Consider the following 26,198-nt stretch of genomic DNA (forward strand, 5'->3'; position numbering starts at 1 on the left):
GGAGGGTCAAGCGTGCCAAGATCTTGTCTTCCACTACAATAGTAGGGTGCTGGTCTGTCCCCCTTGTTTGTGAAAAACACCAGAGAAAGATTTGTATCTGGCCTAGCCCTCCCCCATCAAAAAAAAATTCCCTTCCTTCCCAGGACCACCCAGATGGCCCCCAGCCATACCTGAATGCCTGAACTGATGCAGCCACCCACTCTGGTGTGCTCTGCAAGGTTCTTCCTTCTCTCTCATGGCTTTCACCAGGGCTGCTGCTTCTGGTTGTTCAAGTGCCCTGCCCAAACCCAGGGGCTAGCATTCTCCACCAAGTGGCAGAGCTAGACTTTAAGACCAGGTCTGATTCCAGCAATGATTCTTTTTCCTACTTCATTGTTCCTTGTCCTTTGTGAGCTGTTATTCTTCCATTATCATCTGTCACCTACACTGATGCAAGGTTGTGTGGGGACTAGACTCCAGGTGTCCACAGCAGTGATCACGTTCAATAATGCACCCTTGTGCTGGATCTTGTCCCTTGTTCCTGTCCACCCTGTCCCTCACCCCTGTTCTCTGAGGTAATTTCTAAAATAAACCATCTGCATGAAAGCCCTTACCTCAGGTTCTGCTCTCTGGGGGCCAGGTTGACAGTTGGATAGCTTAGGGTGACATTCATCTCAACCAGGATTTGGTTGTCTACAGGGTAAAAATATATTGTCTTTCACATGTGCCACCTTTTATTTACTTCATTTGCTTTTTCTACTTCCGTTTATTCTGCCTCAGCCCTGGAAAGCAAGCAGAGGTATTCCAATCTTGAGGATACTGAAACTGAAGCAGAGGAATCAAAGCACCATGCACCTATGTTCTGGTTTCTAAACAGGGGAAATAAGTCAATTACTTAACTGAAGCAACTCATTATTTAAATGAGCGTGTTTCAATGTTTTATGCAATAACTAAACAAGGCTATTGGGCTAAAGGTCATGGCTTGAAGGTATAAACTATCAAGACGACATCCTGCACCTACCCTTGGGAGACATCCAAGCAGTTTCCTAAATTTCATAAAATGGTCAAAGGCCATTTTAATGGTTTCATCTTATGTGACTCCAAGTAAAGTAAGTTTTTGTGGATAATTAAAAATGACTTTATTCCATGGGAACCAAGATTTTTCATCCTGTGCCTGGAACTCTAAGGCGGCAGTTTACAAGGAGCTTTGTGAACTTACTGAAAAAAGTAACAAAAAAGGTTTTCTGCTTGAGGATTTTGTTTGTAGGTCGCGGTACCAGTTTTTCATTTTTAGTTATTTTTCTCTTCACTCAAAACGTGCACTCATGCAATCAAGGACAACAACAAAAAAAAACACCATAAGCACTGCCATCTAGAGATGATAATTTATTGATTTACCACGACCCAGAAGAGAAACAACATGAGAATATTTATTACAAGTCCCCACAATTTCCTCCCCCAAACTCTCTATTCTAACATTTCTTTGTCAGACACCACCGGTCTCCTAAAATGCACCAGACCATTAACGTGTATAAATTTTATTTTGCTGCCATTTCTCTTGTTTATCAGTGAAATATTAGCCTTCAATCAATGTTTCCAATTATTTTTCATGTAAGATTCTCTAGCCTTAAAGTAAAAACAATACTCTTCTTCTAAGATTCCATTATCAAAAGAAACCTTTCTAGAAATGTTAATGAGGACTTAAAATGAACAAATTCAATTTAAAAACCATTTATTGAACATCTACTAAGCACCCGGACTGAAATGAAAAATCCAGTTTTTAATAGCAATAACTTAATTCTGTGGATATACAAAGACAAGGTCCTTCTTTTGGTCTAATTTATTCTAAACTAAAGCTGGGAACAGAAAAAATAGGAAAGCTTGTTTTACCCATTCTACAAATAAACAAGATGATGCCTGAGTTAGTACTCTATATAAATTTAGGCTTATCATGTTGACTTGGTTTAATAATCTATATTAACTAAAAGTTAATAAAAATACATATGCTCATTTCAAAATAATTACTGATTTTGCTTCATATCCCACCCCCCTACCCCTAAACCCATATAATTTTAGAACATGATTTTCCTGCAGAATCACAATCCTCTTTCCCCCATCCCCACCCCCCTCACAGATTTGTCTTCAAATAAGAACCCCTGCTTCCAGCAGAAGCATCTCTAACTCTAACATGCTTTGCTCTTGCTAGGGCAGACTAAAAATTTAAAAAGCAGCTGAATGCTGTTAAGAGGTCGAGTCAAAGGGGAAGACAAGCAAGTATTAACCCCAACACGTCACCATGGTTTCTCTTTTCTTCTCAGGCTCCTCGTTACTCTTGCTCCACAGGAAGTATAGGCTGCCACAATCCTCCTTCTCCCTTTCCCATCTCCACACACCTAACCTGTTGGGAGACTAAATGATAGTGATTTGGGGCTATTGCAGCTGCCTGGTCAAAGAACTTATAATCCAAATTTAAAACTGGAATGAAATCCAAGTTTCAATGCCATCTTTCAGTTACTCACAGAGCTCACTCTTTATTATCTTAAAACACTCAGCTCACTGCTTAATGACTGCTTGCTGAAGGAAGAAAGTTCAGCTTTAAAGACCAATTTGCTTTGCTGTGATTACTTACAATTTGAAGCGAATCACAGTTCTTTAGTAAATGGAGGTGACCATCTCAGAAGATTAAATGAAACAAAAGAAAAAGCTGTTAAAGTAACAGCAGACCATGGTTTACAAGTCTACCTAATGTCTTTCCACAGTTTTAGGATAACAGAGAAAAATATGAGCTGTGTGGTGTCCATTAAAAAGAACCAGAAAATATGAAACCAAGTTCTCATGTTGACACATTCTGTAATATGGGATGTCAAAAGCACTTCCCGAATTTCTTTTGACCTGCAGAATTGGAGATGGCTTACCTCCCTAACTTCAAGTTTGTTTTACAAAGCTTTGAAAAGTGAAACATAATTCTCATTTTCAGATATAATAAAAAATTCATCTGAATAGCAAAATAAGTAACTGTTTTTAAATGTACAGTAGTGTGTCCATTCTAAAAACAAAATCTAAATCTAGATTAGGAAAACTTCTCAAACAATAATGCTTATTATTAATTCTCCAGTAGGAGCTGAAATAAAAATCTATCCTAACTTCTACAAAAAAATCTATCTATACCACTGAATTTCCTTTTCTCTGGTTCTTGATTTCACTTAGCAATCTGCAGACCTTGATTTGGTTTCCCAGCCAGGGAAGCCAGTCCCCTGACAAATGTTTCTGAGAAATCGTTCAGAGTGACACACACAAAAATATGGCTCCTCTGGCAAGTATCTCAATGAGTCTTCCATGATCATGCCAGGATGAACCCATTAGCTTTGGATGAGTAGATCAGAATGACTGGACCCTGGAATAAAGATGACCAACTCCAGGAGAAAAACTTAAAAAGAAAAAAACAAAACAAAACAAAAAACTCTTTCATAGCTCTGAACCTCCACAAGCCCTCTCTACTAATAATCATAAACCCAGGAAGGAGGTGGGGCAAAGGTATAAACGAGCACAGCCAAAGGGCACATTGCAAAACTGCTTCTTAAGCCTTATCAGAAAAACTTCCTGCAATGCCAGTCTTTCAGCAAAGAGCCCCAATTTTCTAAGGATACAGATTTAAGAGCAGGACTATGCCTTACAGAATCTGGTCAAGGTAAATGGTCCCACTGGACTTTCCAGTATGCTCTCGACACTCAATTCATGGAGAAGCTGGCTTACTCCCCTTGACAAGCTGGGAGATTCCATCCCCTTTGCTTGAAATCGTGACCTGGCAGCTAAGAGGTCAACTCCCTGGTCTGGAAAACAAAACTCAGGAAGCTGCAGATGTTTACAGGAATTATTCCATTTTAATGTCCTGTTAACTTGTCTCTCCTAACGAATTTACTAATCTCTCATCTTGATTTGCTAAGTACCAAACTATGAAGCTTTTTTTCCTTTTTACTCCTCCTCAGTTCTGTGAACTGAGCTTCTGTCTACAACCACATCAATTTCTTCACTACTTACTCCAAAACTCTGCCCTTTTGGAGCAACGTTTTCTGTCAAATAGATTAAAATAAAACCCATAATCTGTTTACAAGGAATTTACAGAATAACAGGGGGCTGGAGGTACAAAACACAGATACTGACATTATGGCCATACAAATATACAGAAGAAAGTACCCAACATTAACAATTTTTGTAAGAAGTTGTACATTTTACTATTTCTTTAGCATTTCCCCACATTTTTTTCTTCTGTGGATCCTCTGGAATTATCAAGATTGTGCTCCCTCTACAGTGTTTCTGAAATTCATCACACGATTAGAACATTATCAATAGAATTCATTTTCTGTCCGATGCAATGAGTGCTATACATGGAAATTTTCCTGACACAGAAGAGTAATAAAGTTTATTTACAGTGTATGTTTTCTGTTACTTAAAGGCTTTGCCATATTTATCACATTCAAGAGGTTCTTTTATGGACAAATTCTTTGATGTATATAAGATGTGAATTGTCCCACATATTAAACATGTCAATCTCTGTACATATTTAGCACAGTTTCACTTTTATGCCTTTAAGAGAATATTAAGTGCCTTACATGGCAAGATCCCTCATACATTTTATCTTCTCAGATTTTAGCTTTGCCTGCCAGGCTGGAATAGAGACAAATAAATACCTCACAACTTGAAGAATTTTACTTCTCTTCCTGGCAAGGCTGGGGTAAATTTTCAAAGCTTCTATTAGATCACTGAGCATGCTAATGGTTAACTCTAGAGTATTTAAGCTGTTAACAGACTTGAGCCAGACAAGAACAGTTGAATGACTATTCTGAGCACTAGTTAGATGTTGCAAAGCCTTTTTGACATGACCCAATTATACTTTGCACTGAACATCTGAGAAGCGAATGCAATCTAAACTGGTTTTAGTCAACAGTTAGCTTCTTCAGGGAGTGCATCTGCTTATATGAAGCAACTCCAGGAGTTATCTCACAAAATCGGTAAGATGTCCCACTACGAGGGGAATTAAATTGGGGGGGGGGGGAGGGCGGCGCAGGGCACAGGTTATATTTAACTTTCATTAAAAAAATCAAAAATGATGGCTGAATTCTGATGTCAGCCATGTAGTTGTGGCTAAAAAATAAAAGGCCAGTGTTGGGGACTGACCCAAGTTCTTTCCCTACCATGAACAAAGGGGAAATCAGCGCCTGGAGTTCACATCACCTCTTTGCTCTTTTAGTTGCTTTAGTGGGCAAAAGTTTTTGCTCAAAAGCAGCAGGAATTTTCTATGCAACCATCACTGTGGCTGAACTCTTTGAAAACAAAGTCCTTAAAGCATTTCTTCTACCTCCACTTTAATATAAAAAGTTACTTAGGTATACTCTTTTGGAGTATCTCTTCTGTTTTACTTCAACTGGATGGACAGAACTATTCTGGTAACCAGTTGACTTACTACTTGAAGTTTTCCCAGGCAACACTGACAAAACTGCTTAGAAGCTATAGGGAAATTGTGGTTGGTCCAACTTATAAAGCCAAAGAGAGGCCAAAGAATTACTGCTGTGCAGAATTTCAGTCTGGTCTGGAGCGTAAGGCCCCATGTGCCCTCATCTTGTTGACTCTCCATAAAGCCATGTTGCCTCGGTGGACTTGAGTTGCTGGTCAGCGAACAACTGATAAGTGGTAGTTTTAGTTCTGTTTTTTGAGGGAAGCTCTCAGTCTATGTCTCCTTTTATGGGGCAGTCCCGCCAGTCTTCGGGTTTGTTATTTGTCTGTGTCTCTAAGTATCTGCAGGGATGTCCACAGTCACTTGCTTGTTTTCATGAGTCAAGTCATCTCTACCCAAGCCCTTGGTGACCACCTATGGAGTCCATGTCATCTAGATCTCCTGACTGGGTACATGTGAACACATCTGTCATTAGCTTGTGGGCAGCCAACTGAAGCCTCCTGCACAGATGACACAACAGATTAAACTTTCATAACCCCACCTCAGTCTTTAGTGAGGTTTAGTGAAGAGAAACAGAAAAGACCCTGTGTGCGATGACTATGATACATCTTCCTTAGAATGTTGGCGAACATCTCAGAGCAACAAATGTTTAGTAATCACCAGCAACTGATGTCAAATGCTTTTGCCAAGTTTCTGGAAAAGTGTGGAAAAAATACTCCCTACAACTTTCTTTTTCTCTGAAAAACAACAAAAATCACACCTTCTGACCTATATTATCTGAAGTTACAAATGATTCAGAAAGCACCCAGATCATCACATTGTTCAGCAGCCGACTGAAGAGAATTCTAAGATCTCTGCCATAGAAAGATGTCAGAAAAATGGCCTTAGTCAGCGTTCATACTTTTCTTCCTTCAGATGACAATGGACACCTCATGGTAGTTACTTACTGACTTGTGTTAGAAAGCATCTATGCAGGCAGCTAATCAATGCCTTTCTTTTACAATTAGGGCAAAATATCATGAGATACTGGAGCTTTAGAATGCCACATGGCCCTGAGGACCACTTCGGAAGTTGGGCCAGGCCGCCATATTCCAGGTTCTCAAGATTCACAGGACTTTTGCATAAATGTCAAGGTCCTGGGGGAAGGCAGTCACAATGAGTGCCTCTTGTACGTTCGGCCCAGTGTCTAGCGCTGTGAGGACAAGAAATACATCCCTTGACAATCGAAGCATCTCTTTTGGGGAAGCAGGGTTTGATAAAAAGTCACATACATGAAATTAAGGATTAAAAGACAGTATACAATCAAGTGCTAAACTGTGGAGAAATGCATTCATGAGTGCCATAGTGCTTTAAGGAGTTCAAGAAGTGGAGGGAAGTATTTTGAATCGTTGCCATGTCAGTAGAATTTATCTCAGTGATGAGGATAGAACCATCTACATTTGTTGCAGTCCTTTGGAACTGTAGACTGGCACACATACCATCTCTTTCAGGAAGAGACAGAAATCTTTGGTTTGATACTGATCAGCAAAGTCTTAGATTTCTATAGCTTTGGTAGGTTACCAGTGATCATATATATAACATCATATATATAGACCTAGTCTGAGCATGTCCCAATGTAGTTTTTTTTAAATTGTCCCCTCTTTTTTTTGAGAAATAAGGTACAGCAAGACGTTGGCCAAGAAGGGTTTGTCTGCAGCAAGTAGCTTCTTAACCTCAGTATCATTTTCACGGAACCATCCTTAGTGACTTTCACCTCGTCCGCTGTGGTTGTGAAAGTCCAAAGGTGCCTTAAAGGTATCCTCATTACTGAAAAGCTTGACATTTTTCTGTGTGTGCTTTCATCTTGTGGAAATTCTGTGGATTACTCATATGACTAGCTTTTCCCTGCAGGGGGTGTGTAGAATAATTAGATGCCCACAGACTACACAAAGGCAGAACACTGCTGATGTAACTAGAAGGATCCTCAAGTGTGATTTTTTTTTTTTTTAATCTTTTGAAGCTTTTTTATCTTTCCTTCTCCATGGGCACACATCTCTGAAATAATTTTAGAAACAAAAGGGGGAAATGGTTTGTTGACAAATTCCTGCTTTACACACAACTTTTCAGGAATGCTCCAAATGCATCAAGGGAGGCTGGGCTGTAATCAGAGGCTCTCTCTCTGGTGTGAATTCTGTGATGCAGAGTAAGGGTTGAGCTCCGGGTGAAGGCCTTGCCACACTTAGTGCACTTATAGGGCTTTTCTCTGGTATGAATTCTCCGATGCAAAATAAGGTATGAGTTTCGGTTGAAAGCCTTCCCACATTCGCTGCATTCGTAGGGTTTCTCCCCCGTGTGGATTCTCTGATGTTTAGTAAGGTCCGAGCTCTGACTGAAGGCCTTCCCGCACTCATTACATTCATAGGGTTTCTCTCCAGAGTGTATTCGCTGATGGAGAATGAGATTTGAACTATGACTGAAGGCTTTGCCACACTCGTTACATTCGTGAGGTTTCTCTCCTGTGTGGATTCTCTGATGTAGCACAAGGTTGGAGTTAAGACTGAAGGCTTTCCCACACTCACTACATTCATAGGGCTTTTCTCCAGTGTGGATTATTTTATGGCGAATAAGGCTTGAACTCCTTGTGAAGCATTTACCACATTCATCACATCTATGAGACTTGGTTCCCGTCGGAACTTCTTCAGGGCTATTATTGAAGTTTGAACTCAGACTGAAGCTTCTTCCCAGCCCTTTCCCCTTCTCCCTTGGACCTCGCTCACCCGTGGTGGGTTTTTTTTCCTTGACAGTAGCTGGTCCCGAATCTCTCTTCTCTCTTCCAATTTTCTCCTCAGGGTTTCTCCGCTGCCTTTCGACTGTTCTGCCCTGCTGTTCACGTTTTTCTCCAAACTCTTTTTGGAATCTTCCTGCTGTCTCCCTGCGTGACGGTGAATCTTCTGCAGTTTCAGCCTTTGAGGTTGATTCCTCATTCTCATTTCTGTTTTCACCACCTAACACAATAAATAGAAAATACAAATAGCACCTCTTTCTTTTGACTATATTGGTCAATCAAGTAACACTGTCTCCAGGAAGCTTCCATGTGATTGTAAAATGACTATGATACTAATTGGATATAGGAGTAAAAAAAGGAAAAACAAAGGGACAACAAGTTGGGAAATGAGAGAGCAGGCAAAGAGTGGGAAGGAAGGGGAAGTAATGACAGAGGGAGCATGAAGAAGGGAAAGGATTAAACAGATGCCCTGGGGAATGAGCAGAAGGAATGGAACCAGAAAGTAACTTAGGGATAAGGAATTATGGAACCCAGGAGATCACAATTCTATTATCTGGTTACACCCATAACTAATTTGAAGGAACAAGTATACATTTTAAAAAACATGACATTTCTAACCTAAGTATTTAGAAGTTCAGAAACAGAGAATGGACGAATGGACAGGCCTTTCCAAAAAAGTGATAAGTGGCATTAGCAGAAAGAAAGGAATACAGTTAATAAAGAGAATACTCCTCCAATTCTGTGAGATTTTTTATCTACATCGTGATGTTAACAAGCAAAACAAGGAACTCTGAAGATGGCAGGCTACATGGACCTGAAGACACAGGAAGTTTATCTCTACTGGAAAGAGCATCTGGAGCTGACAGTGCCCAAGTCATGGAGATGGGGGTGAAGAAGGTGGTTGGAGCATTAGTAAACATAATGAAAACCTTCCCAGACAATTGGGAATAACTGAGAATAGAAAAGAAACTGAAAACAATTCCTGAGAGAGCCCACGAAGGAGATAACATAAGAAAGCAAAAATTTACAAAAGAGCTTATTCTCTCATTTTAGCAACGAGTCTATTAAAACACTTGAATTGGTTTTTAGTGTACATTACTATTTTCTGTGTACCACTTTGCTTTTAAGTAGAGACTGAAAACTGTAGTTTTATATATGTTTACATTTGTCTAGGAAAAAACCAAAGTACCCCAACTCTATTCTTTATTTACTTGGCCTTAAAAAAGCTTTCCAAGTGGGTCTGCGCTATCCCAAATAGGCCTCTATGAACAGTTACCCAGGGAACTGCATAATATCCAATCCCTGACTTTAGTGATGAAATCACCCTAAATACTGAACCAGTTAGAAGGAAGAATAAATTAGTCTATTTCTTTCGGATTCCAAGCCAAATCTGTGAATATTGAGACCATTCCTAGATTGTTCCCAATGCTTTTTAAGTGATTGGAGTGGGTAATACCCAGCTCATAATTAAGGATCAGTTCTTTGGCTTAATTTTCATCTAGTCCAAACAGCAAATACCAAGAAACCCTTATATCCATGGTTCAAAATAAAACTTGAGGTTTCTTTAGTGGCATCTCCTCTTCATGTGAACCACCTCGTTCTCCCTCCCTCTGCCCGCCCCCCAAGGCTCACTGTGGATTTCCTGATCACAGTACTTATTTGAGGGCTTCTGTGTAAGGTCTAGCAGAGACAAACAGTGAATGTTCCAAAATAAATTATTTTGTTGTTGACTGGTAAACTAATACTGTACTCTCTGGGCATAGTAGGAGAGGAGAGTAACTGTGTCACCTGGTTTTATCTGGTGGATGCCTCTTGGAACTTCTCTGTTTCTTTCTCACTACACATCCAGGATCCAGGGCTCTTCGCAGAAGATCACAATTAGATTTGGAAAGCGGAAATCCTGATTATAAGAAGGTACCAGGGCAAGTTCGTAGAATTACACAGAGCTGTGTCTGAGCAGTGCTCATACAGATGGAAGAAAACAGAAAGCCCAAGAAAGGAGACTTGGCATATCCGGGATGTGGTGATAGGACAATGGGCTGGGATTAGACTGATGACCAGCTCACCTGGCTCTCTGGACATATAGACCCTCCTCCAGCAGAGGCATCTAATTGCAACCTACAGGGAGTAGAGCAGAGTCATCCCTGGGAATGAGTGCTTGAAGAAGGGAGGACTAGGAGCACAAGAGTCTATTTCTGATTTCAAGGAGCAAAATCTACCTAGAGGTAAAAAAGACAACTACCGACAGGTAAAAACAAAAAAGAAAGAAAGAAAAATTTTCCTGATCTGGAAGCAGGGAGTCACAGTACCATGCATTTGGGGTTAAATGAACACAAATGTTCTCACTCTATCTAGTCTGGAGCAAGGGGGTCAGTTTCTCTAAACCCTTGTCAACATTCAACTAAGCATACCAGAGACCCCACAACTAACAAAGTGGCAAAGAAATCTTAGACAATAATCCTCCATCAGTCTTACCCTGGGAAAGCACATTCCCATAATTCTCCTGCCTGTTGTCCCTATTGAGATTCCTCCGAGCCAGGTTCTGACATCCCCATTCCTCCAGGATGAGGGACACGGCCATATCCTCAATCTTCACCATTGCCTGAAATAATGAGATGCCCACGTTCAGTTCCCCCCAACGCTCAGGGACAATCCCACTGCCCAATCCTGAAGTCAGGGACACAGTTGCCTGTAAACCTACAGGATACTGGGAGAGAAAAAGTGGGTATGGTGGGCCAGGGTCGACTGGGGGTTTGCAGTGGAAAGACAGTGAACGGATTGCGGGGAGTGGGACATCTCTGTGGGCAGGGGCATCAAGATTAAGAGTGCGTGTCCTGGGTGGAGACGGCTCAAAAAGCTTCAAGAAAAGAGGCAGAGGGGCCCACAGCTCACCTGGGAATCTGCCGTGAACAGCGCAGATGCCACTGCCTGGTCTCGGGGGTTCCCCTCATGATGAGGGGCAGGAACGTGGGAGGCAGGGGGAGCTGAGGGAGGAGAAAGGAGCTGTGAGTAAAACCAGCTCTGCTGAGGCCTCCCCTCAAAAAACAACCCAGAGTCACTCTTTCCTGCACTAGCATGTTCAATGTTTAACTATAGAATAAAAAACTACAGAGAATACAAAAAAAAAGTATGACCTCTGTTTTCCCAAGACTTCTAATCTCAAGCAGGAATTGCAAGGAGTCATAAAAGGGTCCTTAAAATCACATAGTCCAACCCCTTTATTGTAAAAAAGAGGAAACTGAGGGCCCAAGAGGGTCAATGACGTGCCTGATGCCACACAGGGTAGAGCGGGAGAGCCAGGACTGGGACCCAGCTCCTAGTCTCAACTACAGAAAGTGGGCAGCACTGGCCCCTGGAACCGTCTGACTCACAACTCAATTCTTCTCCAGGGCCAGAGCATCAGAATCCTATTTATGCCTGGAGCTGTAAAAAATGCCACCTGGCTTTAAAAATCTTTAGTAGTAGCATCTTAAAAGGCAAAGGAGGAAAGAGGTGTTACTTCTGGGTAAGTGTTCACCAGTTTTCGTCCCTCTACTTTTCTCCCTCACTTGACCTTAATACAGGTGGTTATTGTTTCTTTCTTTTCTTTGTTTTTTTTTTTTGAGAAAATGTATAAGTGGTTCAAATGTTGATGAGATATTTACAAGCATATAAAGGTACAGCTGACACTGGTAATATATAGGATCATCCTAACTGTAATGTGTAAGGAGAATTAGAAAAACGTAAAACTGAAAAATAAAAAATCCAGCCTCTTCGCCCAAGTATTATTAGATTTGGAAATGTTACCGGTACATTGATGATGTAACTGAGCTGCAAGGATGTTAGAGACATGAATTTGAAACTCAATCACCAACCCTGTACCTATTTCAAACTGTCAATAATAATATATGCTAAGGCAAACTGTACGGAAAGAAAATATCAAATATCTAGAACTTTAATTGTCTGAGAGTTAGAAAACACTCTGGGAAATGAATAGGACAAAGAGGAAATTGAGAATAAATGCATATGCCTCAGTTCATTCAAGAACCATTTACTGAATGACAACTATAAGTTCCTCTAAAAGTGTTGCCTGGCAACCTGAAACTCCAGTCTACCCTTGAAACCATGACTGTCCTCTCCAGGTTCCTATCTCACCCTTTTTGGCTTTTGCCTGCGGAGTGTGGAAAAACCCCACATGCCCACCTTAGAAGGCCACCAACAGTGGGGACTTAGCAAAGGTTTGCAGGGACTTCTCCAGCATGTGTCTGCCACCTGGCTTCAGGAATTCACAGAAGAGTATGCTTTCTTAAGCTACTTGATCTAATACCCCCATCCTAAATGTCATCATAAACGAACATACTGGTTAGGGATAGGGCCTTTAGCAACTATTCTTGAACAACTGTACATACTTTAATTATTTAATTGTTTTTACAAACATTCTATGTTTCTACTTTGATTTCAAAACTGGTTAAAGATATTGTTATATATTTCTCTCAAAGGAAAGAAAAAAATCAAATCACACTGATTTTTTATTTATATGAGTCCCTGTACCATTTTTCTCATGTCCCTCAACTAAAACCAAATTATTTTTCCATGCTTTTCCCACTGTTTGATCTTTAGGACTCATTTAAAAAAACAATCTCAGAAAGAATGATGCTAAACAATTATTTTTGTTATTTTTTAAATAAAATGGATTTTAAAAAAGATTTAGTCTCCTTGGCAACATGGGATATGACTCCCAGGGATGAGCCTGGACCCGGCATTGTGACTGAGAAAGTCTTCTTGATCAAAAGGGGGAAGAGAAATGAAACAAAATAAAGTTTCAGTGGCTGAGAGATTTCAAATGGAGTCAAGAGGACATCCTGGAGGTTATTCTTAAGCATTATATAGATATCCCTCTTAAGTTTTTAGTGTATTGGAATAGTTAGAAGGAAATACCTGAAGTGTTGAACTGCGACCCCATAGCCTTGATTCTTGAAGACAATTGTATAACTACATACCTTACACAGTGTGACAGTGTGATTGTGAAAACCTTGTGGCTCACACTCCCTTTATCCAATGCATGGACAGATGAGTAGAAAAATGGGGACAAAAAGTAAATTAATAATAGGGAGGGATGGGGGGATGGGATATTTTGGGTGTTCTTTTTTACTTTAATTTTTATTCTTTTTTTTGTGGTAATGAATGCAAAATTATATAATGGTACTGTGAACAATTGTACACTTTGGATGACTGTATGGTATGTGAATATATCTCAATAAAACTGAATTAAAAAAAAAAGATTTAGGATCACTTTTAAGATAGTTTATGACATACTAGAGTGCTTCAAAACCCAGGCTGTGTTTAGTACTTAGAGCAGAGGACTTAGCAAAGTATCATTTAGAGTTATACAATTAGTAAATGCTCCTGAATAATGAATAAATTGTTTTGAATTTCAAAATAGTATTCCAGGAAATAAATGCTTTGAAATTTTAAAAAAAAAAAAAAAAAAAAAAAAAAAAAAAAAAAAAAAAACCCAGGCTGATAATATATCATCTTTTTCCAACACTTTCCTATTAAAAATCTGCTAGGCATCTGGAATGCTAGTAATTCAATAAATAAATAACATAATGCCCATCTGAGGTCATTTGTACATTTCATTCACCTCCTTAGTAACATAATTTAACTCCTGAGATTGGTCAGTAAGTTAGATTTTTCCTAAAAGTTTGTAATAATGACAACAATGAATAATGAAGAAGAAAAAGGAGTGTGCTTCTTTATCACAGGCACTCAGCAACACGAGAGCCATCCCATCCAGAATAGTTTGATATGGTTCCCAGGTTCCCAAGAATGTAGTCACCATCCTCACCCCATGACATCTTGCTCCTTACCCTGGGACTGTAAGAGGCGGGGTTTCCGAGATGAATGCTTGAAATGGGACTGGGTGGCCTCCTGATGAAGCTCAAAGCTCGAGGACTCCTGAACTGGATCCAGAGGCACCATCCCTCTCGCAAGCATCTCAGGTCCAAGAACCTGACCTGGGACCTGAGGACAAGCAGGTTGGGCTTGTAAGTCACTTTTTTAAGAGCGATTAAAATATTAAAGAGGGAGCTGGAAGTATACCGGTGGTTGCAGAGGGGAGAAGGCCAAAGCACTTTTCCTATCTGAGGACAGCAGGAGAAATGACCAACACAAAGACTACAGAAACTAGCTTTAAATTATCAACTCTCTCCTCGCTCCAGCCTCAAAGTCCACACCCTGTGTGCACATAATAGGTTTCCCCTCTCCTTACCTGCTGTCCTGATAAATCAAGCTCCAAATCCTCCAAAAGGGTCACAGCCTCCTCTCCACTGTCTGGACGGTATTCTTGCAGCCAGACTTGGAGCTCCTTGGGCAGGATGGAGAGGAACTGCTCCAGCACCAGCAGCTCCAGGATCTGCTCCTTGGTGTTTACCTCAGGTCGTAGCCACTGATGACAAAGTTCCTTAAGTCGACTCAGAGCCTCTCGAGGCCCAAAAGTATTCTGGTAACAGAAGTGCCTGAAACGCTGGCGGAATATCTCTGGGTCGGGAGGAGGAGTCTCCTGCAAAGTGGAATCCTGCCCCCACATGTGGTCTTCCTCATCTTCCTCTTCTACCTTCACTATGACGATGCCATCCTTCTCCTGGGCAGCCTGAGGGGACAGCCCAGTAGCTTCCCTTGATTCAGCAGTCATCGTTCAGGCTCAGGGAACTGACTGGATCCAAACAGGGTCTGTGCTGTCCTTTAGGAGATGTTTTATGAAATTTGTTTCTGTACTATTCCTGAAGTATTAAAAGAGGTTATTAGTAACTGTATAAAAAGTGGTTTGTGCTAACACTTCACACAAGTCTAATTCAGTAAGAATGCCTCTGAATAGTAAAGAAAAAACCTGCAGAGCTGTACTGTTTCCACTGTCACTTTAAATAATAAGGTTTGTAAACAGAGATCTGAAACAGGTGAATTCCACCCTTGGGCTGTTTGTCTGGCTCGAGTTCCTTCCCTGCACCTTCCCTGTAGGTCAAGAGCAGGTCCCGAAAGGCTGCATGCCCAGTACTTAGCATGGTGAAAGCTGAACGTGAACAGTGCGCCAGGCAGCAGGCTGAAAGCAGCAGGCGCGCAATCTTACTTCACCCCCGCAGTGACCCTAGGCCCAATGGTTAGTACTGTTTTACAGATGACATAACTGAGGCTTAGAAAACTTAATTTGCTCAGGATCAGGTGACTTCTAGTAGAGTCAATATTCAAGCCAAATGTGAAGCCCCGAGACTTGCTAATCTCCCGTCTAGCTACCATTTGTTGTATTTATGGGTGCCTTGGTCAGTCTAAAGTCGTGGTCTTCAAAGTACAAGATGATCCACTGGGGACGCAGAAAGAAACTGTCAGAATGTCTATATTTCAAAAATGACAGAATTAAGCCATATTTGACCTATGAACAGACACACTCTCACTTGGCCTAAATGCTAAATTGTCACATGCTGCATATTACAGGGCATGTGATCCAACCCGAGGGAGGAGTGGAGGCTCCCCTCCACCTACAGAGGGGTTGACAGAGCACCCTTACTCATTTGCTCCCTTTTAGGTAATGTCATGTACCACGATTTATCTGAAACCAGTTATGTGGAATAATGCATTATTTTATCTAGCTTAAACTAATGCCACCTTCACAAAAGAGACAAGCAGCTTAACAGATTCTTGCAGAGAAACTAGCATGAGAAAAAATACTTAATGATGCAAACACAAGTGAACAACAAGAAAATGGCTCAGCCGAAAGAAGCTTCTACTCTACTGCAAGGTCTCAGCAAGATAAGGAACTAAAAACCAACGTCTACCCAAATCAAACAAGAAGTCAACCAATGAGTGAGAAAATAGCTGCTTGAGAAAAGAGTGTGAGGAAATAATAGTTATGAAACTATGTTAGAAAACGTGTCCATTACTATGTGATTTTAACTGTCAAAAAAAAAAAAAGGATAGACTCTTGAAAAAACTCTTTTATCTATCTACACATTTTAAAAACTTGGAAATATTTTCTAACTTGCTTAAAAATCTTCCAAATGAAGAATTTCAGTGAGTCTTGAGCCATTTGATAAAAATAAAAATGACACCTTCTGATTCATTTGTAAGAACAACTGATTTAAGGTCATGGAAAATGACCTGAATCACGACGACAACGACAATGTAGCCTGGTCGGTGGAAGGACCAATCTTTAGCCACTAAGCAGAGCTGACAGTACAGTTCTTCCATTTGAACCACAGATCTTTGTGAAGTATTTCTTTCACCTGTGACAGTCATCAAAACTAGGTATCAAATTGAAGTTTTAGAAACAGATCATCCAATTGCACGAAGTAAGCTGAGTTTCAAATAGCAAAGCCTTTTTAACACGCGGCTCTCACTAAAAAATTATTAATGATTTTAGTGGAAAAGAGTTCATGTCTATTTACTAACATAAAGATTATTTTTAAATAGCACAATTTAAGGTGTTTTTGTTCTATTATACAAAACATTGGTAGAATAGTATGTATGTATAATTTTTTATAAAAATTGTCTTTACTGATATGAATGTATGATCAAAAAAGTTTGGAGACTACTGTTTAATCACAAAGACTATGATTTTAATCTGAGATTCATCACAGGATCAGCTTTTCTACTTCATATTTTTGTCTTTAACAAAAAATAGGAATCCATATTAAAATAGCAGTCAATAAAGAACACTACATTCAAAAAGGCTTTCTTTATAAATTTAAAGAAAACCTAGGAGTTACATCATTTCCCCCAGGATTTTAAACTGGTGAAAGTCCTATTACAACTATAGTTCAGCCCTTTGCATTAAGCCCATCAGAACTGTTTTGTATCTTACTCTCTTGCTGGGATAAATATTACTTGGCTTTTCAACTTCAGCTTCAACTCTCTCTCTAAGGTCCTTACAGCTACAATTATTCAATTTTCTGTACATTTTCTGCTTATCTATAATATGCAAAGTATTCTGCTAGACTGAGGGGAATAAAAAGATGAGGGGCATGACTCCTATTTTTATACAAATAATTACAGCACAGAACAAACGTGCCAAGTATTCTAAGGAGGTTTCAACAAAAGTGTTGGAGGAGCCCTGAGGGAGCAGTAACTGATGGGTGAACAAGAAGGAAGCTTCCTGGAACGGATCTCCCCATTGCTGGGGCATCCCAAATAGGCAGGATCTCAATGGGAAGAGGCAGGAGTAGGGGAGTCCTAGAAGCATCCTTCTGGTTAGCTTTTTTCCCAACTGGAGGCTAAATAATTCCTATAAGCCTTAGTTTCTTTCTCTTACATTTCATTCTGAAAGCAGAAAGCAGACTATCATATTTCCTGTTATGCCTCCCACAATTGTGAGCCATCACCCTAATCAGGGCTCCATGCTGCTTGCCTAGACTGATGCCATAGTCCCAAATAGTTTCTCTAGCTCCGATTTCTCTGGTTCTGATCCAAACAAGACACCAAGGTCAGAGAAGTAACTGCTGAGGCCGGCCCCTGGTCAGTCCAGCCTTCTCTTCAGCAATGCCAGTGAACCCCAATAGCTACCAGTTCAGGGTTCAGGAGCCTCCATGGAATGCCCCCTTAACTATTCCAGTCTTACCTCCCACTACTTTTCTGAGTAGTGATCCCCCATATTTCAGCCCATTTGGCCCATTAATGTTCCCTAAGCACAGGGCTGTGGTTTTTCAACTGCACACCTTTGCTGCGAATAATCTCCCACTGTACCAACTCCACTGGTCACATTATCACTCATCCTTCAAGATGCATCCCAAACTAAGTAAGGTATTTTCCTCCTTGGAGCGCCCTTAGTACTTTCTTTGTACTTTTACTTTGTACAAAATACATTCTCCTTGTATTTCATTATTTGGGCTACAGTTCCTATCTCCATCTTCCAAAGAAATGTTAAGCCCCTCAAGCACAGGGATTCCTGTCTTCTTTGTACTTATCACGTAGAGCACCTGGCAGAGTTTAACTCTATTCAATTCAATAGAAGAATTAAGAACTACCTAAACTATTCCAAGCCCCCCTGCCATTCTCTTAGTGGCCTTTAGTGGCAATTAGTGTTTGAGATATTAGTAGAATATTCTCAATCTCTTGGGCTCAATACTTCATCTTCTTTGACTCCTCCCTCCTCATATGCATTCAGTCTCCCAGCACCAGGGAGAAGTAATTCTTTGTTCACAATTATTTTCCTAACTAGTCCCATGAAGTACAGCTTCCTTTTTTGGTTCTCTGCCTTCATTTTTTCCCTAGCCCCAACCTACAATTCATCACCTATCTTACTGTCTTACTCTTTCTAAAACTCTAGAACCTTGCATTCAAAACTCCCCAGTGTCTGGTTCCAATTTCCCCCTCAAGCTTCATTTTCCATCAAACTCCTCCATGAACCTTTCCCAACCAGCAAAATTAGTCTAGTCAGTACTTCCATAATAAATATGCCTTGTGTTTTTATCATCATCCCTTCCTTGCATCATATTCAATGTCTGGGATTTCCTCCCAATCCTCTCTGCCTTTTCAAATCCTACTTATCCTTCAGAGTTAAGCTTAAATGCCACTTGCCCCTCACCTCTGTTCAAGAAGTCTCTAGCAGGTATAATATAACCAGACAGAGTTTACTGTTTTCTAGGTACCAAGTATTAGGTTACGTGTTTCACTTGGTCACACAACAATATTAGGAGGTAGGGACAATTATCATTCTCACTTTACCATGACAAAACTGAGGTTTATTGACATTAAATAATTTAGCCAAGGTCACACAGCAAGTAAAAGGAAGAGCCAGGATTTGAAATCAGGTCTGTTTGAGTCTTCAGTTCAAGCTCTTTTGCCATCACACCATACTCATCCAGTACCCAGCACATGATTAAAGAAAGGCTTCTGAGTACATACAGCTTTCTTCTGAAAGGATGACCACTGTTCAGGCAGGATGGGCCTTCGGCTCCATCTGCCATCCAGTTTTCCCCAGAGATCTGTGCGAAAGGAGGAGACACAGCAGGAGGCGAAGGTGGCCATCATCTAAATACAAGTGAGACCTTCAAACAACCTAATTTATTAGAACCAGTACAGCAGCTAAGCTTAGCATCAGAAATCTCTACCTTTGTGAAAATATTGTCCTGGATCAGCTATATTAAGGGGACAGGAAAGAAATCTTGATTTGTGCCCATACCTAGGCCAGAGTTTTAAAGCGTAGGATACTCCTTGGGTCAGTGGCAACCAATAGGAAGGGCCTCTGAGGAGGAAGTGAGACCCGTGGGCACGTTCCCTCCTCCCTCACTTGGGACAGGTGCTCCCTCCCACTCCCAAGAATTTCTCAGCTCCTACTCTGCGAAAGAGAAGCACCAGAGCAGTAGTGAAAGGTCTGGGTTTTATTTTAGGTTTTCCAATGATCCAGAGCACACAACCTTCTCTCTGGCCTCCAAACTCACAGCCCTAATGGTCTCCACCAATCATGCACTATATAATTTCTTATGATGTTTCTTTTTTTGTAATTTAATTTTTTTGTGATTTTATGTCTTTCTCCTCTTGGATCACTGAACTTCATTAGTTTTTAAAAATACTTGATTGAATTTACAATGTCACTTTTTAAAATTTTTATTCTATTACTATATATACAACCTAACATTTCCCCTCATAACCATATTCAGATATATATTTCAGTGCTGTTAATTATGTTCACAATGTTGTGCTACAATCACCACACCAGTGCCACTATTTTTTTAACCATTCATAGAGATCCACAGGCTTTGGTAAGAATTTCATGCTTGCTTACCAGCTGATGACCGTAGGCAAGTTAACGCTATGCATCAGTTTCCTTATCTGTATAATGAAGATGATAAAAAGTATGTGCTTTACAGAGCTGTTGTGAGAATTAAATGAATTAATATATTTAAAGCCCTTAAAACAGTGTCTGGCATTTAGGAGGCATCACAGAAGTGTTTTAATTTCTTCAATTAACTTGAGATGTAACCATACATTCTTATTTTCAGTCTGCTTAAAAAATTAAGTAATGGGAGAAATTCCTTAATGGTGAAAGCAGCACAGGCTGCAACACTTAAAGTATGATCTTCTACAAATAAGTCACACATTCTAGAGTAAGTTCTGGAAACTTTCAGGCACTTAGTACCCACATCTGTCAAGTGGGGCTGGGGGAAGAGAAAGGGTACCACCTCCGGGGTCCCCTAGAGCTGAAAAACACTCTTGACATACAATCCCCTTTAGATAAGATTACCCCCAGCAACGGTTCTCATCAAGAATAAATACAAACTGCTTGCTTCTGAAAAAGGCCTGGAGTTAAAAAGCTCAGTTTATTCCAAAGTCTATTTTCTAAAAAGGCCAGTATGTCCTCCAGGTCATAATCTTCAAAGTTTAAATTAACTACCCCCTCCTCCATTTTTGAACAGAGATACAAATGTGATGTGAAATATGAAGAAGCTCCCTTTAAAGGACAGCTACTTATTCAGAGATTATTGATACTACTGCAGAATGAAGAGGTAAGATTTAACATAACCATAATCTGCATTTAGATGCACTATAAAACATTAGGAGACTTTTAAATGCTGAGATGAAGTACAGAATCAGCAAAACACCATGGTATTAAGCAGCAACCTTCCCTGTTAAGACTGGTGAAGACTGTCTGAAATGACGGACAAGAATTGCATAATAATTCAGAGACACAAACCTGGAGAAATATTCTGGGGCAAGTTCTCATTATGGCTCCCTGTGTAACAAAGCTATTTCTCCACATTTGGCCAGCATCTATTAACTGTGCTTCGTTGATCTCGTTATAATGAATTCTCCACAATTCAATTCAACAAGTATTTACTGACCGCCTCCAATCCGCTTAACACTGGTCTGTACAATAAATGCTTTCTTTGGTCCCAGGCCATGCAACAGCCACTCTCTATAATGAAAGTATCTTACTGTGTACTAGAGGCACCGCAGGAAAGCGGGAGGGGGGGGTGGTGTGCGCCGCTGACAGAATAAACTGTAGCTGAATTTTTCAATTACATTGACAAAATTAAAAAAAAAACAAACAAACTTAGAAGGGCCTTTTGAGAAAATCTAGTTAGTTTTATTAATGACAACAAGGAGTTGGTGTCTTGTCTTAACCAAGGTCGCTCAGCTAATCGGTTTCCAAACGGTCTAGTGCAATTTCCACAAAATCCCTATCAAGCTGAGTAACTACCCCAAAATGAAAAATCCACTTTATCTCCCGGACAGCTCATTTTAAAAAGCCTTCCCAAAATCCCATAAAGCTGAAAGAGGGTGAGATGTATACAATATCTACTAGATCCGAATCACTTCTTTAGTCACCGTGACTAGGCTTCAAACACGCGAATCACCTCTCGGTGGTGGGGGCGGGGGGAGGCAGAGCAGGTGATCTGGAAACACGTAGGCAGCACATCAGTGTGTGCCCACCGCTCTGCCTTCCGCATTTTACACCCGTAGGTGCTGAAGGACCCCCAAAAAAATCTCTCACCGGAATCAAAGCAAATGGCGACGAATGAAGAGCAGAAAAATTAAGACTGGGGTCAGTTCACTCGCGGCCCCATTCTCAGATGACGACAATGCAGCCTAGGGGTTTCTCCCCGTGTCTCCGAGGCACCTCCATTCCAATTCGGCCACTAAACCCTCACCCCCTCCCTGCATGGACCAGGGGGTAGGGCGGGGACGTCTCCCTAGAATATAGCGCATCCCACTGCCGGCCTGGGAAGGGGTCCGGGACATGGACTCTCTTCACACTCCGCCCGAGGAGCCTGGAGGGAACCCCGGGGTCGCAGCTGCAGGGCCCACCCTCACACACACCCCCTGGGCCCCTGCCCGCTCTCCCCAGAGGCCGGACCCAAGTCTCACCGTGAGCCCTGGGAGCGGCCTGGGGGCGCCGGGCGAGAAATGGGAGCTGACTCTGGGGCTCGGGCCGGCCGAAGGGCGCTGGACACGGACCTAGGCCCTCTCGACGCCTCGACACAGACACAATGAGTCACAAAGGCCGGAAGTATGTCAGCGCTCGCCTTCCGGGACTGCGCTGCGCTTCCGGGTCCTCTCTAGGAGCTTGGGAGGACTTTGCATCTCTGTTCCCGAATAGTCCCTGCACTTGGTTGGTCAAGTCTCCAGCTTTGAGGCTCGCTGCCCTCAGCTTGTCCGCTCCAAGGAAATGTATGGATCGGGGGTGGGGGTGGGGGTTCATGTTTTACCTGATTCTAACAGATACACCCGCTCAGACAGTAGTGCATATGCTAATTCGATTTCTCCTGTCTTTTCCATCGTGAACAGCCCGTGGAGTAATTATAGTTATTATCAAGCAATAATAATACTTAGTAATTGTATGTCTGCGGGAGAGGACCTGAAGCAAGAGTGTAGACAGAAGAAGATCAAAGTGAAATCAACTGCAATGGTTGCTTTTCTTGGAGCCCTGGAGATTTAGGCCAGTTAAGGAGGAGAGGGGTATTTTGACATATTTGGCCCGTGGACAAAGGATATCTTTCCACAAACAAGTAGTTACAAGGTTCTGTGTTTGGCAAATTTGGTATAAACTATTATAGCAGTTTAAAAGGAGTTTTCAGAGTAATAACATTCATTTTTGCCTTCAAGTTGCTTTTACAGCCTGCAACAATTATGGCTTTTACCTTTTCACTGTGGGTTAAGGCAGGAATAACCCTCCACGGTCCACGAAAGGGTTTCCATGGACTTTAATGGTTGTGACTTTGCTCTAAGTTCCAAGACAAGTTCATGGTGGAGATTGGTTGTTTCTTTAATGCTTGAAAGCTAAAGAGCGATTATAGTATCATAAAGGAAAATTTGCAATATAGAGAAAAATAATCACCTGTAATCCCCCTACCCTAACACAGCTATGATTGCTTTAATTTATCTCTTTCCTGTCTGTTTTCACACATATATAATTTGTATATATGTATGTGTGTGTGTATACATGTATAAAAAATTATTATTTTAAACACAGTTTAAAACCATAGTTGCATTGAAAAGGTGGCTGGTAAGTACATGCCACATTTATAATGTGTCACCACTTTTGGACAGAGCTGATTGGATCAAGTAGAGGCACATGACTGAAGCTCAGTTTATTTATATTATATATATATATATATTGACCCGTTGAACTATCAGGTGGCCTAGCCTGAGAATTCTGATTAGTAGAAGAGTAGTGATTAATTGAAGCAGTTAGGTCCTCTTTCTTGGGGAGTTTAAAATGGGAGATGCCTAGAGAAAGCTAGAGGCGAGCAGAAATCAGTAAGCAGAAGCCATTAGGTGCTAGAAGCCACTTAGTGATGAAAGCCATTTGTAAGCAGACTCTGGAGGTAGAGACCAAAAACCAGCTGTAGAAACAAAGACAGTGAGTGGCTGGCAGCACAGAGGCAAGGACACAGAAGAAAGCACAGCCACCCAGCTCTGAGGGCCTACGGGATAGTGAGGTGACTCTCTGAATATCCTTCATTTCTTCTCTGCATTGCTTGACTTTGCTGCAGATGCCATTGTGTCCTGTCTCCCCACTTCCCCGTGGATCCTTACTATAAATCCTTTGCTAGCAAAAACGTAAACTTTGTTCCTTGCCACCTGCAAAAGCCTAATGTAATAACTGATGTGAAATTGTGTGTACCGCTTAAAAACATTTAATATAATATCACTAACATTTTAAATATTGCCACACAGGATGAATAATTATCATTTTAATAGGGATACAGTATTCCATGGAGCAACTGTACCATTAACTATTTAATAATCCCTCTATTTCTAGATATGTGGAGTACTTCCAGAGTCTTGCTAGTTTAAGAAATACTTAAATGAAGAGTTTTGAGCAAAAGTCCTTTGGATTATTTAATTAGGACAGATTCTAACAAGTGGATTTACCGAGCTAATAGATAGGGACTTTTAAAAATACATATTACCATATTTCTTCCCCCTAAAGGTATGATTCTTATCTTAGCCCTGCAACAAAAAAGTTACTTTCCCCAGGAAGGGTGGCAGATATCATTCCATTGATCTTGCTTAATTTATTGTATCACATTAGAGTAACGCTGGAATTTATCTGTTCCGTAATCATTTATCACCTATTATACACAAGAGATTATGTTTTATTTTGGAGGATGCAAAAATGACACTGCACTGCCCTTCAAGAAGCTTGCAGTCTGGTAGGGGATATGAGACCAATGCAAGGGTTACCAAAACACCAAGTGAAGTGAGGGTTACGTTTGGAGCCCAGGTTCCCAGGGCAGAATCATGGGTTCTGTGGGGGCCTCTCTTGAGAGGGTTACTTTCTGCTCGGAAGAAAGGGGTTGTCTCAAGTCTGCTCCCACATCGACTGTGTTGCAGTTTCTTCTGCTTCTCTTAAAAGCACCACCCCTGGCATGGAACAGCCTCTCCTTTCAGTTTCCTCAAAGGTCCTCTAACAACAGATGGTTATACTCCAATAGGTTTCTGAAAAGGGGATTGTGCTGGTTTGTATATATTATGTCCCCCAGAAAAAGCCGTATTCTTTAATGCAATCTTTTGGGAGCAGACATATCAGTGTGGATTAGGTTGGAACTTATTGGTTTAGGGTTTCCATGGAGATGTGGCCACACCCATTCAGCATGGGCCTTGATCAGTTTACTAGAGCCTTACATAAGCTCAGACAGAAGGAGCTCACAGCTAGGAGTGAGCTGGAGCGAGCTGGAGCTGAGACAGACATTTAGAAGATGGACGTTGGAAGCTGATGCAGACATTTTGGAGAATGCCATTTTGAAATGCAACCTGGGAGCAAGCAGACACCAGCCACGTGCCTTCCCAGCTAACAGAGGTTTTGGCTGCCATTGCCATCCTTCAGTGAAGGTACCCTGTGTTGATGCCTTACCTCGGAAATTTTATGGCCTTAAGACTGTAACTTTATAACCAAAGAAACCCCCTTTATAAAAGCCAATCCATTTCTGGTATTTTGCATAACAGGCAGCATTAGCAAACTGGAACAGGGATTATAACAGCACAGAACTGGAATCAACCTGGAGGTGAACGTTCAACATCTTCAACATTCCCTGCCATTTCGGCTACAAGGAATTCACCCCTGGCCGGCTCTCCCTTGAAGCCCTTTGCTTCCTCCAGGTCCTTCTTTACATCTCCTTTCTTCTGGGATCCCAGAAATCCCTTGGAACTTTTATTCTATTGAGAATCGATTTCTCTTTGTGTACCACCAGATTTCCCTCTACCCCTCAAATGCCCACAGGGACCAGGCAGCTAAGGGCTGAGAGAAATCGCTACCCCCAGTGTGATGTGGGACTGCAGACAGCCGCCCATCTGGAGAGCACATGGCCTGACCAAGGGAGGTGATCACCCTTTAGCTGTGGTTGCCATGCAGGGTGTGGACTCAGAATTACCAAATAGTCTAATTTTTCCCAGAGAAAAGCATTAACAAAGAAATCTGGATCTTTAGATGAAATTTCTCAATTTTTAAATGTCACCCAACTGACACACAATTGGCGCATATGCACAAGGGTGTCCCCACACACACCACCTCCAACTTGGGTGCAGATGGATTTGCAGGTAGGTGGTCTGTCCGCTACCTCTTGTCCAAAGAACCCCACGACCAAGGGTCTCCACTTTCTTCAACAAACTCCCTCGAGGAGTTGCCCTAAGCAGAGAGCCTGTGAGGTGACTGCTGAGCCTCCCCTGCAATATGGAAGCACATCATTTTTACATTTTTTTTAACTTAAAATTAAAAATCCTAACCCTAAAAAGAAAAGATAGGAGCTCTCCTAGGACTAATGAAACAAATTGTTTTTTCTCTATTTATGAAATACAGGCTGAAGACCCTTATCATTGCAGTAGCTTTAAGGTTTATAAAAAATTTTCTAAAACATTAAATAAGTTATAAAAGTGGCTAGTGTGATAATTAACAATGATTTAAGACTGTATTGACATAAATGAAACAGTAGGACAGGTGACTAAATTTTTTCTTCAGGTGTAATATTTTAAAAGCTACCAAAAGCTTAGGATAGACCTAATTTTTTTAAAAAATTTCATAGTCTGTTTCCT

At 41.1% G+C, this 26,198-nt stretch overlaps 1 protein-coding gene across 1 annotated transcript in view; it reads right to left on the reverse strand.

Annotated features, from left to right (window-relative positions):
- The window catches only part of ZKSCAN1 (zinc finger with KRAB and SCAN domains 1), a 69,475-nt gene extending 47,321 nt beyond the window's left edge, over positions 1–22,154 (reverse strand). The window contains exons 1-6 of the mRNA XM_037814851.1: positions 22,032–22,154; positions 14,446–14,956; positions 14,045–14,198; positions 11,088–11,179; positions 10,671–10,797; positions 1,346–8,415 (exon numbers count right to left, since the gene is read on the reverse strand). Coding sequence (XP_037670779.1) covers positions 7,520–8,415; positions 10,671–10,797; positions 11,088–11,179; positions 14,045–14,198; positions 14,446–14,868 — 1,692 coding nt within the window. The 5' untranslated portion in view covers positions 14,869–14,956; positions 22,032–22,154 and the 3' untranslated portion in view covers positions 1,346–7,519. Of the gene's footprint in view, positions 8,416–10,670; positions 10,798–11,087; positions 11,180–14,044; positions 14,199–14,445; positions 14,957–22,031 lie in introns of the transcript that reaches the window.
- Positions 22,155–26,198: the final 4,044 nt, after the last annotated feature.

The sequence above is a fragment of the Choloepus didactylus genome, chromosome 21, assembly GCF_015220235.1.
Source record: "Choloepus didactylus isolate mChoDid1 chromosome 21, mChoDid1.pri, whole genome shotgun sequence".
Lineage (NCBI taxonomy): Eukaryota > Metazoa > Chordata > Mammalia > Pilosa > Megalonychidae > Choloepus > Choloepus didactylus.